Genomic DNA, 17,239 nt, shown 5'->3' with positions numbered 1-17,239 from the left:
TCAAAACACGTTGCATGTTAATTATTTGAATCTTAAGTTGCGATTTGGTATGGACTTGGGAGAGTCCGAGTTAGGTTAGTTAATTAATTAACCTGATAATCCATTAGCCCGAAAATTAACTCGTTTATTTTTTTCAAGGTCGCGACAGCTTAGCGACTCACTTGGGGATTCAAAGAGGACTTAGGCCAAATAATTTCATGAAAAAGAAATCACTTGATTTGGTAAACTTTGGTTGAATTCTCATTCTTAGGTGTTAAATGTTTTTGCAGATTGGGAGTTATAAGGGGAGGAGTGATCGGCTAACCCTTTGTTTTTGAGACTTGGTGAATTGGAATTGTGATTTAACTTTTGAATCATTGAAGCGATGTTTGCCTTTAATTGTTGTGCATGATTTATCGTATTTGCACTACATCGCACATAACCCGTGACCGGACCTGGGTCACACTAATAGTTTTAAGATGGTATTTAGATGGTTCTTTAACCTTGGTGGTAAGGTTTCGCTAAAGGTTATCCCATCCGGATCCCGAAAATTTTTCCAAAAAATGGCTCAAGAGTCGTTCTCATACACGTGAGGCTACGATGCATGAGAATTGCCCTTGTCGACCGAACCAAGCCGAAGTGATTGGACCCGACTAGTCATGACTATTGTACGCGAGGTTGCGACTAGTCATGATGACTGTCGTGCGAGGCTGCGACATGTCGTTTCGTTCATCATTTCACTTTGCAAAAGCCTTTTGGATAGATAGAATAAGATTTAAACTCACAATTCATGCGCATGTCTTTGTGATTGGCATTTTCTTCGTATGAGAGGTAATTTCTTGTCTCTTGTACCCTGTTATCTCATTTTTATTTTGAGCTGGTCCATGGTTTAGGAGTATCGTTGTCTTATTTCCAATTTCGCACTTTGCTTCCGTAGCTTTTACAATTTCATCAGTTGTCCTCATTTCTGATTTGGCTTGTTCTTGTTGTGCGATTTTTACTAAATTCTACGATCGAGCTTTGAGTAAGTACCAAACACGAAAGTTGTAGACCTATGTTTCAACTAATATCCTACAAAATTTCAGAATTAAATTCATAATTTAAGATGGCCTTTCGTTTTTTCAACTACCTGCGGTTATAACAGTTTTCTGAATGTGATTTTTTGGAAAAACACATTAAACTGATTTGACCCGTGCATTTCTAGTCCGATTGGCCAACATAAAAGTTGTTCATCATCTTCTCAACTACAAGCTCGTAAAATTTGGACATGTTTTGATCAACGTGCGAATTAATATGAATTTTTTCGTAAAAGCGGATAAACTGAAAATTACATGTTTCAATCCTTTGGTCATAATCACTTTGTTCGTTTGAGTCTAGAGGGATGCCATGGGCCGGCTCGCTATTCTTGCTCCCCGTACTCATTTTGGGTTTGTTACTGTGTACAGGTAATTTATCACGGATCCTCCATATATTACTCGATCGGTCGCAAAGAGGATGGCCGACATTAACGCCGCCGTTAGTGCTGCCCTAGACGAGAAACTTGGCTCCTTGACTGAGCGCTTTGAAGGGATGATGTCCCGAAAGATGGAAGAAATGATGGCCGCCTTCACCGCCAAACTTCAATCATCCGCCGCCGGCCCGCCGCTTCCTGCTCTAGTTCCTCCTACGGACAACTTCGGTAAAGTCCCGGAAGCTACTCCCTATCCGACAATGCCACTAGATGATGTGATCATCACGGGCGTGAGCTCGAGCACGCCGCCCGTAGTCCTAATCCCTCAAGCCACCCCTGTGGCCCCGGGATTGAATGGTGATACGGCCAAGCTTTTGGCCCAGATGGTTACAGAACCTGGAGAAATAACATCCCGGACATACAATCGATCCGAGATGAGTTGATCTTTTCAATTCAAAGTTCACAAGAAATTCGTACAAGGGTAAAGCGGTATCGTTTCAACTCGTTTAGAACATGAGAACGTACATTGACGCTTTCCATTTTGATTTTTACGGGGGTCACTGCCTTTTCGGATAGGAAAGTATCCATTCTCCCTGAAAAATTAATGAAATGAGAAATTCCTGGAGCCTTTGACAATCTCATGTCTTGAACCAGATAATGAAGTTTTGCAACTCATTTGCATGAGCGGGGGCAACTCCCGATCCACGCCCTTAAGAAGTTTCTTATGTGCTTGCGAATTCTGTCCACCAAGATAAAAAGTTGCTGCATTTTATATGCTCAAAAACACTCATACATTGCATAGTTTGCGCATGACTGTTCCTCATATTTAATTTACCAACTCTGAATAAGGAACATGAACTACATAAGATACATCAAATGTATGGAATGGGGCGGGACAGGATGATGAAAGGCAATCTTTTTCCAAACACGTCCCATTTTTTTAGGCGAGTTGAACGATGGCTAAGTTCCGCATTTCACAAGGTAAAAGGTTTTCTCGCAAAAGGTACGATAGCCGAAATGACAGAGGCATTCAGTTCTCTATCTCAAACACTACGGGTAATCCATTGATTACCCCTTTTGAGTGGTGGTTTCATTTCTTTACCCCTGTCAAGAACCACCTCACATCGGGGTCCAGACGAGTTAATTCCAGCAGCAACACGAGGCAAATGGTTAGAAATTCTCTTGCTTGGACTAACATCAATCTTCGGGTGATTCTTTGCATTGTGCTTGTGATTTAATTCAAGTGCCTTAGGATGATGAAGAGCATTCATTTCTCTATCCTATACACTTCATTCTTTGCATAGCCCACTTGAGCCTGCAAATTCATTTCTTAAACCCCCGTTGGTGATCATTTGCTCATTCCAAAGACGAAGATAGCATTTTCCCAAGGATTAGAATTGGAGATGGTCGGGTCAACAGAGAATTCCCGAATGGACTCATTTCTTGTATGCTAGATTTTTTATGTTTACATAATTTTTCTTTGTAAATGTTTATGTTTGTTGTAATTCCTGGTTCAAAATCATGGGATTAAAAAAAAAAAAAAAGAGGCAAACTCAGCTTAAAGGAGAAGGGCCCGCTCTCGAAAAAAAAAAAAAAAAAAAAGCAAAATAGAGAGATGTCGAAGAGCTCTCAAAGAAAAAGAAAAATGAGAGTCGGGAGTAAGAAAAGCAAAGGCTGATCTCATATGAAAATTTCGAGCATAGGAAAAGCAAAGTGCCTACCAAAAGTAAGGCCAATGCACATTCATTTGTAAAGTACTTCTGAATTTTGAATGTACATTTTTGCATGTTAAGTTGTAAATTCCATGTACATGTTTGCATTATGTCTCTTGCAAATCCTTGACAGACACTTGTTGTGAAGAAGACTCCCCAAGAAATCGGTTTGTAAAGTGCAATTTTCAGTAGAAAACTACCATCCCTCATTCAATGATGGTATTCTTTACGAAGACATTTCCGGAAGACCAAGATCGGTGACTAGTCGGCGATGATCACCAACGTCAAGCCCCTTCTCATTTAATTTCCGAGCCAAAACGAGCCTTTTCGTTCCTCGGTCCCCAATCCTAGCCTACGTTATAACCCTCCAAAGTCTCTTCGATTAGGGCACTTGAGTTAACGTACGGTTAAATGATTTTAAGCATCACTCGAAGAAGTTCGAGCAAGATTATTTCTCTCTCATTTTTGCAGGATTCTTGACTTGTAAATCCGGAGCAAATGATGAAGAAATTCATTTCAGCAGCCTTGACTCAACTGGAGTCCCCTTTGTAAACCTTTGACCTAGCTCTCATTACGGTCCTAATCAAGACCTCCGGATCGACTCGGTCGTATCAATTGCGAGATTACTTGGATCCTTATCGAATGCGATGATGGAAAGATTGAGTGATTTCTCTTGAATCCTGCAGACGGGATAAATAGCTTTTCTCGAGAGTGAGAGAAAGCCCTTTCGGACCGAAGTCCCCCCATTCAGCTCACATTCGAGGTATTCGTAATGTGAGAACCTCCCTGGACAAAATTGGTAATGCAAACTTGACAGAATGGTTATGCATGAACCATAGTATGAGTGATTGCATTATACTCATTGTTGAATATGTTTGTGTGTGTTACCTCGACATTCTATGATAGGTAATACATTCCCGATGTTCGAGTTCCCTCCCAAGGTCTCGAAATTCTTCCAAGGATTATTGAATGAGCAAGTTTTGCTTTGGCAAATGCCTACCGGTGCGATACGACAATACGCTTCGTTCCTTGATTAATCGTTTGGAGAACCCGGGTAAGTTTTCTGAACCCCTTTTCAAATTAACAACTCTTCTCATGATAGTTGTTATGATTCAATTCGAGCAATATGCCCCTTTTGTACTTATCGATTCCATTCGATGGTGCTCCTATCAAATATTGTTCAATTCGGGCAATATGCCTCTTACGTCAAGTCGTGTAGACATATGCACCGGCGATCTTGACATCTTATCAAATCATAACGACGTAGCTCTTATGGTTTCAATCTCGGGACGTGAAGACATATGCACTGCGATCTTGACATCTTATCAAATCATAACGACGTAGCTCTTATGGTTTCAATCTCGGGACGTGAAGACATATGCACTGGCGATCTTGACATCTCTTCAAATCATAACGACGTAGCTCTTATGATTTCGAGTATCGAATCACGAAGACGTATGCACTGGTGATCTTGACCTTTAGTCGGCTCATAATGACATAGCTCTTATGATTTTCGGCTCCTTTATCAAATCATGAAGACATAAGCACCTATATTTTTTATCCAAACCAAATCATAACGACGTAGCTCTTATGATTTTGGTTCCCCCTTTATCGAATCGTGAAGACATATGCACTTGGCGATTTCGACATTTAATCAACTCACAACGACGTAGCTCTTGTGAACTTGATCCCACTTCTTTCGACTCACAACGACGTAGCTCTTGTGATCTCAAACGACACACATATCTTGCGCTGTCTTGCATTAGGGAGAAGTCTCGATAACGAGATAGGCCAAATACCTTAAAATCCTTGCATCTGCAAAAAGAAACTTGGAAATTAAGAGAACCATTAGCTTACGAGAAATTTGGTAAAACAGGTATTCTTGTATGCGATCCATGTGCATGTTTCTCTAACATGGAAAAGAGGAATTATGACACATGTTATTTACGGTCTTGCATATCATGCATCACTTCATTACATTAAAAAAAATGGGATTAAAACTCCCGCCAAAAAAGTTCATCCATAATTTGCACTATCAAAATTTAGGATTCAATTTTGTCTTTGAGCGGAACCTCTACGAGCCTCCACTCAAAGAGGGGCAGCTGTTGACGCCTAAATTTTGATTAATCTATTTTTTGCATAAAAATTATAAAAAAATCATCTCACATATTTATTTTTAGCGTACATTGCATTGGCATATAATCGGGCAAGCAGAACACTTAATTTAGCATGCGTCTAGACTAGGCACGGGATGGAAAAATACACCGAGAAGATTTGAAACTTCAAGGACTGTATTGCAAATACTTAAAATTTCGGGGACCGTATTGCAAATACTTGGAACTTCGGGACCGTATGTGCAAATACCAAAAGAAGATGAAGAAGGGAAGATGATGAAGGGAAGATAATGAAAAGAAGATGAAGAAGGGAAGATGATGAAGGGAAGATAATGAAGGGAAGATGAAAATGGAAGGTGAAGAAATGAAGATGAAGAAGGGAAGATGAAAATGGAAGGTGAAGAAATGAAGATGAAGAAGAGAAGATGAAGATGGAAGGTGAAGAAATGAAGGTGAAGAATGAAGGATGAAGAACTTTGCCTATAAAAGAGAGAGCTCTTGAGAAGAGTTTTAGAAGGGGGAAGTGGAAGAGAATTGAGAGAGAGAGTAGAAGAGAATTGAGAGAGTTTTTTTAGGAAGAGTGGAAGAGAATTGAGAGAGTTTTGAGAGAGTTTTTGAGAGGAATTTTTAGAGAGGAAAAAGAGAGTTCTTGAGAAAAATCAGAAGAGAAAATTCGAGAGTGAAGAAAAGTGTTTTAGTCGAGCATCATCTTCGACGAGTCCCGACACATATTTCGCCCCTCGCAACCCAACAACGCCATTGCTTGCCATTTTCGACGACAGCCGCGTTCTTCCAGCTCCGAGATCTTGAAGGGAACTATAACGTGTATGTGAGTAAGATTTTGTGTAATAGAAGGTAATCCTTTCCATCTCGATCTACAAAAATGTAATCGTTTGGTGTGAACATTCGTTTGTTTATTTTAGACATGCCACGTGTTCCAAATTTTAGCATTATTACATGTTAATTTATTTCTGTAAATACTCGTGATTGGCTGCGTTTTCTTTCTTTCTAAATCACCCATGGTGTATATCGTACAAAGTTCAATGTTTTACATCCCCATAAAAAAGAAGAAAAAACCAAAAAAATTGCATCTTTGAATTTCAAGTAAAATCCATCAAAATTGCCAAATCAAATATTTTTCATGAAAATGGTACCGAAAGGGCGTTAGAGAAATCTGACGTAACCAAATCCCCGAATTCAAAATCTCCGGTTCGCGGAAATAAGATAGTTTTCTCCCGCTATTTTATTTAGGTTTCTAATCAACCTACCGAAAATGATTAGTGGCGACTCCAATTCAAAACACGTTGCATGTTAATTATTTGAATCTTAAGTTGCGATTTGGTATGGACTTGGGAGAGTCCGAGTTAGGTTAGTTAATTAATTAACCTGATAATCCATTAGCCCGAAAATTAATCCGTCTATTTTTTTTAGGTCGCGACATTGTTCAATCATGGATACAAGCTTGAGCCTTCACAGCATCCGGATTTAATCTTGAACGGCGGTCGTCCAAAATTAATCCTCCAGCGCTAAATACTTGTTCAACTGCAATTATTGAAGAAGGGGTTGGTAACATCCGTCTTGTGATGAGAGCGAGGACTGGAAATTAGGTTGAATGAGTTTTCCACCACTCCAGAATTTTGAAATCTGTGCTGTGTTCGGAATCACGAAACTCAAAAGCAATGGTTAAATAATTTTCTAATTCAGGAATATTACATGTTGCTCCCTTTTGTCTTTTCTGTCTATTCATTAGCAGATTGTATCCTCCACTAAGTTTACCACTCTCCTCCCTTTGTGAGGCACTAGATTGAGAAGATCCATTATCACCTAAATCATATCTACTACAAAATTCATTATATAATGATACTATAACGTTTTTAACCTCTACTTGTATAGTTTTAATATTGGGTTAATACCATGGAAAACCCCAAACTGGTACACTTGTGACAAATTTACCCCAAATTATTTTTTTGACCACAAAAAACCCCAAACCGGTACACCCGTGACAAATTTACCCTAAACTGGTACACATGTGACAAATTGACCCTCCGTTAATTTTCATTAAATTTAACTATCAAATTGTTGATTTGGTGACATGTGATAGTTGACAGGCATACCAATATGGGGTTTTAACCCTCTATTTGTTATAGGTTTATCAATTTGAGATAGGCGATCTTCGGATCCGACAGGTACGGTCTCGTGGAAGGCAAAAGCATTAGAGACGAGGTCTTCGAGCCATCGCCTTTCTTTGTAAGATCGAAGACTTGCTTTCCGTATCATTGTTACCAGGTTATCCCCATGGTCTCCATGGTCGGGATCTTCGTCGCTGGCTGCCCCTAAGGCTTACCTATTTATGTCAAATCGTGAACCTCCTTCCTTCGGTAGTCTCTTCTTGTACGATGACACCATCTATAGCGCACGGATGGGTGGAGCACAAAGGGTTGTGTCCTCCCATACCGTAGCGGACAAAAAGCCAAAACAAAGTGACGATTTAACGGGGGGGTGAATTTGTCACATGTGTACCGGTTTAGGGTATTTCGTGGTCAAAATAATTAGTTTAGGGTAAATTTGTCACAAATATACCAGGTTAGGGTTTTTGGTGGTAAAAAAAATAGTTTGGGGTAAATTTGTCACATATGTACCAATTTGAGATTTTTCGTGGTCAAAAAAATAGTTTGCGGTAAATTTGTCACGGGTGTACCGGTTTAGGGTTTTTCATGGTATTAACCCTTTAATATTTACTGTTTCATTCAAATATAAACAATTATAGTAATAATCATTCTGATAATCATACAAACAATCAAATTTAGTACGTGAATCGAAAACAATAGCAACTAAATAAATAAGAGGAATGCATGCATAATAATGCAGTCATTTTCCTTTCATTGCTATAATAGTCGGAGCTAATTGAAAATCTTGCTCATATTCATAAAAAATACTAGCAATGTTAATACACTCTATTAAAACTAAATGAGAAGTAGGATAATAAACACCAAATAAAGTACAAATTGCATCATTAAAAACTTTAAAAAAAAATCTATTTTTTTTTTTTACAAACAACCTAATCTTGAGGGAGTAAGGTAATTTCAGAAACATTATTTAAAATAAATGTACATAATAAGTCTTTATAAGCAAAAGATTGATGAAGCAACTCGTAAGTAGAATTCCAACGAGTCGGAACATCTTTTGGAAATCTTTTTTATTTTTGTCCATGTGATTTACAAAATATGCCCTATTCTTTCATAACTTGGGGACAACTCTAAGAAAAATTTAATTGCTCTCTTTATTGGGTTGAAAAAAGTAACAAGAGTTCGTAAACCATCTTGTACATATAAATTTAAAACATGGTAAGCATATCTAATGTGAAAAAATTATCTGCCAAAAGAGGGTTTACAAATATTTTCTAAATCGGGAATGAAAGCGATATTTGACGCGGTATTATCAAAACCAACTGAAAAAATTTTATTAATTAAATTATATTCTTCTAAAACTTACTTAATCATTCTATAAAATATTATTGTCGATATGTCTTTCATCAAACACTCAAAATGCAAGTACTCTTTTTTTAATGTTTCAATCGTCACATATCCAATGACATGTGATACCCATATAAGAATGAATTTGTCAAGAATCACTCCAAATATCGCTACCTATATGCACACATCCATTAAAATCGGCAAAAAAAGTTTATAAAGTTTTTTTTATTTTTTTATACACCCTAAAAAGTTCGCATTTAAGAGTAGTTCTAGGAACAAGTTTTGCTTGCAAAGTAATGCAGTGTTGATAAAACAATTCAAACCAAAATTTTCACCAATAGTAAAAGGTAAATGTTCAATGGCAACATATTGAGCTAATGTTTATTTATAAAGTTCATTACTATAACGAAATAAAGGAGGATTGGCGTATCCGGAAATTTGTTGTTGCCTGGTGTCAATCCTCACTTGCATTACATGTTTTTTGTGCAAATGTCGACGGTATGTTCCATATCCGTCTTCTTTATTAAAATTGAACATACCGTCTCCTTTATTAAAATTGTATGATTTCGTACAATATTTACAATTTATCTTGTATTTGTCTTCGCTTACATGGACCTTGTTGAAGTGTTGTCATAAGTTGGATGTACTCTTCCAGGCCTACTGTTTCGGTTCCTTTGCTGTCGACGTTTTTTTAACGCCGGTAGGAGGATGAAGACTTTCTTGCGTTGGGACGTGCTCGACGTTGGGAACATAGTTGACATCATTATCATCGTCTACCCAACATGTAAACTTATGAGGATTATATTGAGCATGATGTTGAGGATAATCGGATTCCCCCATCCCCATCGGCATCGGGCTTTTTCCCTTATCACCAACTCCCCTTCCACTTGCCATTTTTTTCAAAAAATTGAGCGGAAAGTCAATTTAGAAAATTGGCACAATTGAGCTAGGATTGAGCAGATTGAGAGAATTTGTGAGAAAAAATAAAAAGAGAGGGTATGATATTTATAGGAAATTTACAAAGAAAAAAAATGAAAAAATGGGGGGGGGCGGGATTGCAACGGCCATAAGAAGAAAAGGGAGATGGTGGACCCGGGTGGGGGAAAGAGCCGTCGACTCTTTCCCCAATTGGGCCAGTTTTTTTGGCCGGTTCCTAATTTTTTAAAATCAGAATCGGCCCTTGAGGGGCCGGACCTGTTCCGGTTTGGAACCGCCGATCCTGGTCAACAGGCAGATTTCGATTATTCCACGGGTCGATTCCAAGTCCAAACCGGCTCATGGCCATGTCTACCGGCATCTTTATAAATAGTTAAAAGCATGTCTTTATTTGTAAATGGCTAGAGACAAAAGCGCTTTGCATAACTGTTATAGCCAAAAAGCAGTCATCATCAGCCCGCCCCTCAACCAATCTTAATTATAATTGATGTGCTTTCAATTGATTCATAATAACTTTTAGAAATTTATCTCACCCACCGTTAAGGTATTAACAGTTTTTGAACATACAATATCGAATGGATAAATCAAAAGGCTTTATACATGGCAGAGATATACCGGAGCTCGATACATCCACAACCGTATCGGATCCGTAAGTGCGTTACGCATTGCATATCTTATTATTATTAATATTATAATTGACTGGATAACATAAATGTTCTTTTTACAAAAGAAGAAGAAGAAGAAGAAAAATCATGAATGTTCACTAAACAATCGTCAAACAAATTAATAAGTGAAATTTTTGTAGCTTTTAATGCATTAATATTTTTGGTATTGTGTTTAAACTGTCCTATGTTAAAATATGTTTAAAGGGCTCAAGGAAGAGAATCTCTGTTTTTTTTTTTTTTTCTGAAATATTGCGTAATTCTAACGCCAATCCTTTTCAAATGAGATGGGAGAGGGAAAAAAAAAAAAAAGAGAGAAAGATGAGAAAAGGATCACATAAAGTCAAACCGTGGTATACCTGTAAATAAGCCCTCAACCCAGGGGCACATGTACACCAGCTGTGGCCTTTCTTTAAATTCAACAGCCTCGCCATCATCTCTTTCATTTTCCCCCCTCCCTCTCACTCTCCTCCTCACTTCTTCGTCCCACAAAAACACCTGCAAAATTCAGAAAAAAAAAAAAGAGAGAGAAAAATGACCGGCTCGGGCCAGCTCTTCCGAGATCTCCTCATCCTCGCCGTCTGCCTGGCTCTGTTCGCCCACGTGTCGGCCTTCTCGCCCCTCGATTTCGCCGCCGTCATGCCGTACTCCGCCGGCGAGTGCCGGGGCTCGATCGCCGAGTGCTTGGCCGGCGGCGCAGGGGACGGTGAGTGGGGGGAGGAGCTGGCGATGGACTCGGAGACGAACCGGCGCATCCTGGCGGCTACGCGCTACATCGGCTACGGGGCGCTGGGGCGGGACACGGTCCCCTGCTCCAAGAGAGGCGTGTCGTACTCCAACTGCCGTGCCGGCGCTGCGGCCAACCCCTACACTCGCGCGTGCGTCAAGATCGCGCATTGCAGGGGCTGAAGCGGAACGGAGAAGGCTAAAAAGAGTTTGCTTTTATTTTCGCTGGAAAATTCTGTATTTATCATTTCCTTCTTCATATAAGTATTAAGTAGGAATTCAGTGTGGGTTCTTCGAATTATTGGAATAAGGGAGCGTATTATTCGTGGGAGGGTATAATTGGGTTTTCCTATTTGGTGCAACTTTCCTATATGTACAATATTTATTCTTATTCTAGTGTCAAATGAAGCGAATGCACATTAATAAATTTATATATATTGACGAGGACGCAATGATTGGTTTGGTCGAAATGAGAGAAAATTTTCATATTATAATCACGATAAAATATAAAATTATAATAGAATTGATCTGTTTTGGGGGAGGTTGACTAATAAGAATTTACCTCTTGATATATTCATGGTTTAAAGGAAAATGATTAGCTTTCGTTCCTTTGATAATTTAGGGAAATTGATTTACTTCTTATAAGAGGAGAAGTCATTTTTGCTTAATCTAAATTTGTTGGCTCCGGTCCATCGAAAACTAGGGATCAACATAGTTTCACAGTAGAATTGAGAATCCGGGAACCGAATCAATAAAAATAGGGTAGGTTTCAGATTTCATGATATGCATGGTAGGTTTCACATTCTAAAAGTTGAGGAACCGATTTCGATGAGTATGAGGTGGTTTGGAACATGGAATGAGTCATTGTGTTTTTCTTTTTTTATGTCTTCAAACGATCTTGTGGTATTTAATAGCGTCCGATGATGAGCATGTAACATGAAATCCGAGCTTCCAATTTCAGTGATATCCATGATTTAGTTTTTTATTTTGTTAATGTTTCATATTTTTTCCTTATCTAAATATGAGTTATGCTGAGTGTATTGTAGTAATAAATGACGGTCATTAGTGGTGATTATTCAATGCAATCGTTTGATTAAGAATATAAGTTGAACCTAGGTCGATTCGGGAACCAACCATAGAACTTGCGACATGATAAGTTTCGGTGTATACGGGGTAGGTTTGAGGTTTCAAAAAATGAGGAACCAATTCCGGCAGGTAAATTTCAAGTTCCGGATAGAACCTAAACCGCTCACCCTTATCGAAAATGTTTTTCGTGAATCGATTAGTCTTTTGTTATTCAAATAACTGGAAATCCAGAAAATATTTTCTCGAAACGCTTTTTCTTTGAACAAACGGACGTATCCTAAATGGAAAACGAGTTCGCAGAAATTATAAAATGGGTTTTGTTAAGCACACTTAATTCGAACTAGCTTGAAAACACGTTGATAACCATGGGTGAACAAGTCGGTTATTGACATTGTGCGAAGCACACATCTACCTAGCACGAAGCCGAAATTTTTCCTTTTTGACTTCAGGCGTTGGAGATTACTATACCTATCTACCCAGCAATCGCTAGCTTAAGCTAATATGGGGTCTACCTACCCCAGTCAAAGGCCCATAAATTCCCTTCAAATTTTTTTCTTCCTTGAAGAGTGAAAATACAGAAAGAACTTATGGAGAATTTTCTCCATTGCATCGAGAAGTTCTTTCCTATGTTTTTGCTTAAGCCTTTTAAGGATTTGCTCTGATCCAAGTTTGGCAATTTTTTTTTTTTGTCGGAAGGTTTAGGCGTAATCTGCACGGCCGGTTTCTCTCGTCTTTTTCCTAGACACATGCTCCAAGATGATTAACCGAGCCTTACGGAGGAAGCTAAGGGCGCGCATGGCAACACTTCTGCTTCTAAAACACCATCAGAAGCAGAAGTTGATTTTTCAACTTCTCCATCAAAAATAGAAGTTGATTTTTCTATTTCCGTTTCGGAAGTTAATTTCTGATAAAAAAAGACGTTTGATAAAATTTCTACTTCTGAAATTTCTACTTTTAATCAAATACCGGCGGTGGCGACGACGACGAGCAGCGGCGGTTGGCAACGGCGGCGGGCGAGTGGCGGCGACGACGGGCGGCCGGTGGCTGGCGAGCGCGGCGGCGGGCGGGCGGGCATTGGTCGGTGACCGGCGGGCAGGAGTTGATCGACGGAGTCGAAGAAGTGATTTTTGAAGCTGAGAAGTAAAAATTGTTTACTTCTCAAAGTTGGCCAAAAATCCAACTAAAAGTAGAAATCTCTTTCAAAAGTAGAAATTCCTACCATAAGTCAATATTTTTACCAAACGGATTTCAATTTCAGAAGCACTTTTGAAATGTCTTTACCAAACGGATTTCAGCTTGAGAAGCACTTCTAAAGCAAAAATTTTGCTTCTGAAGTGTTATCATGCGCGCCCTAACCTCTTTTTTGATGATTTCCAGAACAATTAAATTTCTCGAAAGACCAATCGAATTCCCCCAAATTGACGCAACAAATTGCGCCCTCAATTCGCCCCCCGTCACTATGATGTCGGCGCTCGATCTTGACTCAATGGAAATAATTACATTTGACCCTGTCTCCTCTCTCATCATACGTGTTGCCACGTGGCATTCAGCTACTCGTTCTTGTTATACGTGGCTAAGGGTGAGAAGAGCCTCCTCTCTATTCGAGCATTTATGCTTTCTATGTCAATTTCATCGTCGCTGTGGAAGAACTCTCAAGAAAGACATTATTTCCATCTCCGATCTCGGTGAAACCCCGGCAAAATTGTCGGATTAATTTTAAAGTCTTTTATACGGATGTCAATCCTATCTCGAACTTTTAAAGTTTATCAATTTAGTGCAGAATATTTGGGTGAAATTTCAACGTCGTATTTCCAATCAATTTTCGCTGAAAAGCGTTAACTTGACGATGCATCTTGTGGGATGGCCGATAATAACTAGACCGTCACATCGGCGATAATGAAAATTAACCAAAAGGATTACATTAAATTCACATAAAGATTTAGGCTTAAGTACACCCCAAGTGCCATAAGTTGTGTACGGCGCTCACTTTAGTGCCAAAACTTTCAAATCGATCACTTTAGTGCTAAGTTTTTGTAACTTCGATCACTTCAGTATCAAAACTTTCAAAACGATCACTTTAGTGCTAAGTTTTGGTAACTTCAATCACTTAAGTGCCAACTTCTTTTAAAAACGATCACTTTAGTGTCAAATTCACCGAGCCACGTCATCTCAAATATTAATAAAAAATAACACGTGTCGAATTTTTGGCAAGCCACGTCAGCTTTGGCACTAAAGTGATCGTTTTTAAAAGAAGTTGGCACTTAAGTGATCAAAGTTACAAAAACTTAGCACTAAAGTGATCGATTTGAAAGTTTTGGCACTAAAGTGAGCGCCGTACATAACTTATGGCACTTTTTTAAGCCTAAAGATTTATGATCAAACCAGTACAATAAAAAAAATTTATAACTGAATTGGCGTTCGACCAATACGTTAAAAATTGATTTAGGTAATTTCCCACACAAATCACGCGTACTCTGGATCCTCTCTCTACATTCTCATCAATCATCTGATTTAAAAAATTCTCGAGTGGCCGTCGAATTGCTCGAATTCTTCAACAAGCGTCCCCAGATTTAGATGCATTGCGCTGTCACTGTTTTTTTTTTTTTTTTTTAGGGTCGAAAGCCGTCACTGTTGACATCACATGGAAAAAGATGCATCGTTTCTCCATCCAATTGCCTCTACGTACACGCAGGAGTCGCCACGGCAAAGGCCCTTTTGCAATGGAGGGACAGTTTGCATAATGGCACAGCTCAATTTCCCATCGTAAACGCACTTCTATTCAAATCCAGCTTCGAAAAAGTCCGATTTGTCCGAATCAACCTATTCTAACGACACTAATCTTCCGTAGGCCATCATACTTTATTGACGGCTTAAGTACACCACAAGTGCCATAAGTTGTGTACGGCGCTCACTTTAGTGTCAAAACTTCCAAATCGATCACTTTAGTGCTAAATTTTTGTAACTTCGATCACTTAAGTGCCAACTTCTTTTAAAAACGATCACTTTAGTGCCGTAGCTAACGTGGCTTGCCGAAAATTCGACACGTGCTATTTTTTATTAATATTTGAGATGACGTGACTCGATGAATTTGACACTAAAGTGATCGTTTTTTAAAAATATTGACACTTAAATGATCGTTTTTAAAAAAAGTTGGCACTTAAGTGATCGTTTTGAAAGTTTTGGCACTGAAATGATCGAAGTTATAAAAACTTAGTACTAAAGTGATCGATTTGAAAGTTTTGGTACTAAAGTGAGCGTCGTACACAACTTATGGCACTTGGGGTGTACTTAAGCCCTTTATCGACATTAGAAATTTCAATGCAAAAGGCAAAAGGCAAAAGGCAAAAGGGAAAGCGACCCAAGAACCAAACAATGTTTTGGTTTTTTTGCCTTTGGGCTGGGGGTGGCCATACCCATAATGGGGCTCAACAAAGAGGCTCCAGCTACATGGAAAACAACATCTGGAGGAATCTTCCGCCTTTCATTGAATGGAAGCGCTCGTGTGCAGTCAGTCACGTAGGCGCCTGTAAAAAACAACTCCAAGATGAGCCCATATCCACCTTATTCCTGTGAAGGCTCGTGGCAGTTCAGTTCAGACGTCCCCGTCAATTTCGAGCACCATGCAGCCACACGGTTGCAAGTGCACGAGGACCCACCATTTGATGGAGCGGGCATCGCATTGGACCCACCTAATCTAAGTCATGTGATCTGAGCTGACGCACATCGGGTATAGGCATTCTCCCTCCCCCTCTCTAATCAAAAGCGGGCCTCTCATGGGACTCACGAAAATTTTGATGCATGAGAGTCCGATTCATCCTAAGTCATTAGATGAAGCAAAGCTTCACATGGGACCAACCTAATTTAAGGTTCGTGTGAGCTGAGCCGACACACATCGGGTATAGGCATTAATCTCCCCCCCAAAACAAATCGAAAGCGGGTCTCACATGGGTCTCACGAAAATTATGATGCATGAGAGTCCGATTCATCCTGGATCATCAGATGAAGCAAAGCTTCACATGCGACCAACCTAATCTAAGGTTCGTGTGAGCTGAGCCAACAGACATTGCATACAGACAATAACAACAATCTGAATCGATCCCCACTCCATAGCCTAGGATTAACATGCTTTTTATGCAGATTTATCCCATCTCAAGGACGACGCCAAACGTGGGACAGGATAGGTCTTCGTATCTCCGCTCTCGAACTCTCGATCTCCGGGCATTAGGTTACAAACAAGGGGCTTAAGTACACCACAAGTGCCATAAGTTGTGTACGGCGCTCACTTTAATGCCAAAACTTTCAAATCGATCACTTTAGTGCTAAGTTTTTGTAACTTCGATCACTTAAGTGCCAACTTCTTTTAAAAACGATCATTTTAGTGCCAAAGCCGATATGGCTTGCCAAAAATTCGACACGTGTTATTTTTTTATTAATATTTGAGATAACGTGGCTCGGTGAATTTGACACTAAAGTGATCGTTTTTAAAAGAAGTTGACACTTAAGTGATCGAAGTTACAAAAACTTAGCACTAAAGTGATCGTTTTGAAAGTTTTGGTACTGAAGTGACCGAAGTTACAAAAACTTAGCACTAAAGTGATCGATTTGAAAATTTTGGCACTAAAATGAGCGCCGTACACAACTTATGACACTTGGGGTGTACTTAAGCCCAAACAAGGAGCACGAGTCCCGCTTGGTGTGTTTTCCTTCTCATTTCTAACTCCACCGATCAGCAGAAAAGCATCAAGGCATCCAAGTTAAAAAGGATACCCCAAAAAGGTTGAGCGTTTGAAAAAGCACAAGGCCAGCACAAAGAATATATCTAGAAAATTCGAGCATATTATTAGTCTCCGTTTGTTTCGCCAAAAATATGATATTTTCGAAAAATATTTCCAGAAACAAGTCATTTCCTTGAAAAGTAACGATATTTTCCGATGTTTGGCTAAGAATTAAAAACAAATTGGGAAAAAATTTTCATCATTTGTTAAGGGATTGATTTTCCTAAAAAGAATTAACAAATAAGTTATTTTTTATTTTTTTTGAATAAATATTATATTATATTTTAATTATTTTATTTTTTAATTACTTTTTCATTTTTTTATAT

The 17,239-nt window shown here is 39.0% G+C and overlaps 1 protein-coding gene across 1 annotated transcript; it reads left to right on the top strand.

Moving 5' to 3' along the window:
• Positions 1 to 10,761: 10,761 nt before the first annotated feature.
• On the top strand, positions 10,762 to 11,485 carry LOC115726322 (rapid alkalinization factor 23-like). The gene has a single exon (XM_030656142.2). It carries the CDS (start codon positions 10,861 to 10,863, stop codon positions 11,233 to 11,235), a length of 375 nt encoding a protein of 124 aa, XP_030512002.1. The 5' UTR covers positions 10,762 to 10,860; the 3' UTR covers positions 11,236 to 11,485.
• Positions 11,486 to 17,239: the final 5,754 nt, after the last annotated feature.

Source organism: Rhodamnia argentea, chromosome 6 (assembly GCF_020921035.1).
Source record: "Rhodamnia argentea isolate NSW1041297 chromosome 6, ASM2092103v1, whole genome shotgun sequence".
NCBI lineage: Eukaryota > Viridiplantae > Streptophyta > Magnoliopsida > Myrtales > Myrtaceae > Rhodamnia > Rhodamnia argentea.
The sequence above is the reverse complement of the archived record's forward strand: the minus strand, read 5'-3'. Positions and strand labels throughout refer to the sequence as shown.

Bases quoted from the DNA above. Each gene is read 5' to 3' on its own strand.
- LOC115726322 (XM_030656142.2), top strand. From the start codon at position 10,861: ATGACCGGCTCGGGCCAGCTCTTCCGAGATCTCCTCATCCTCGCCGTC.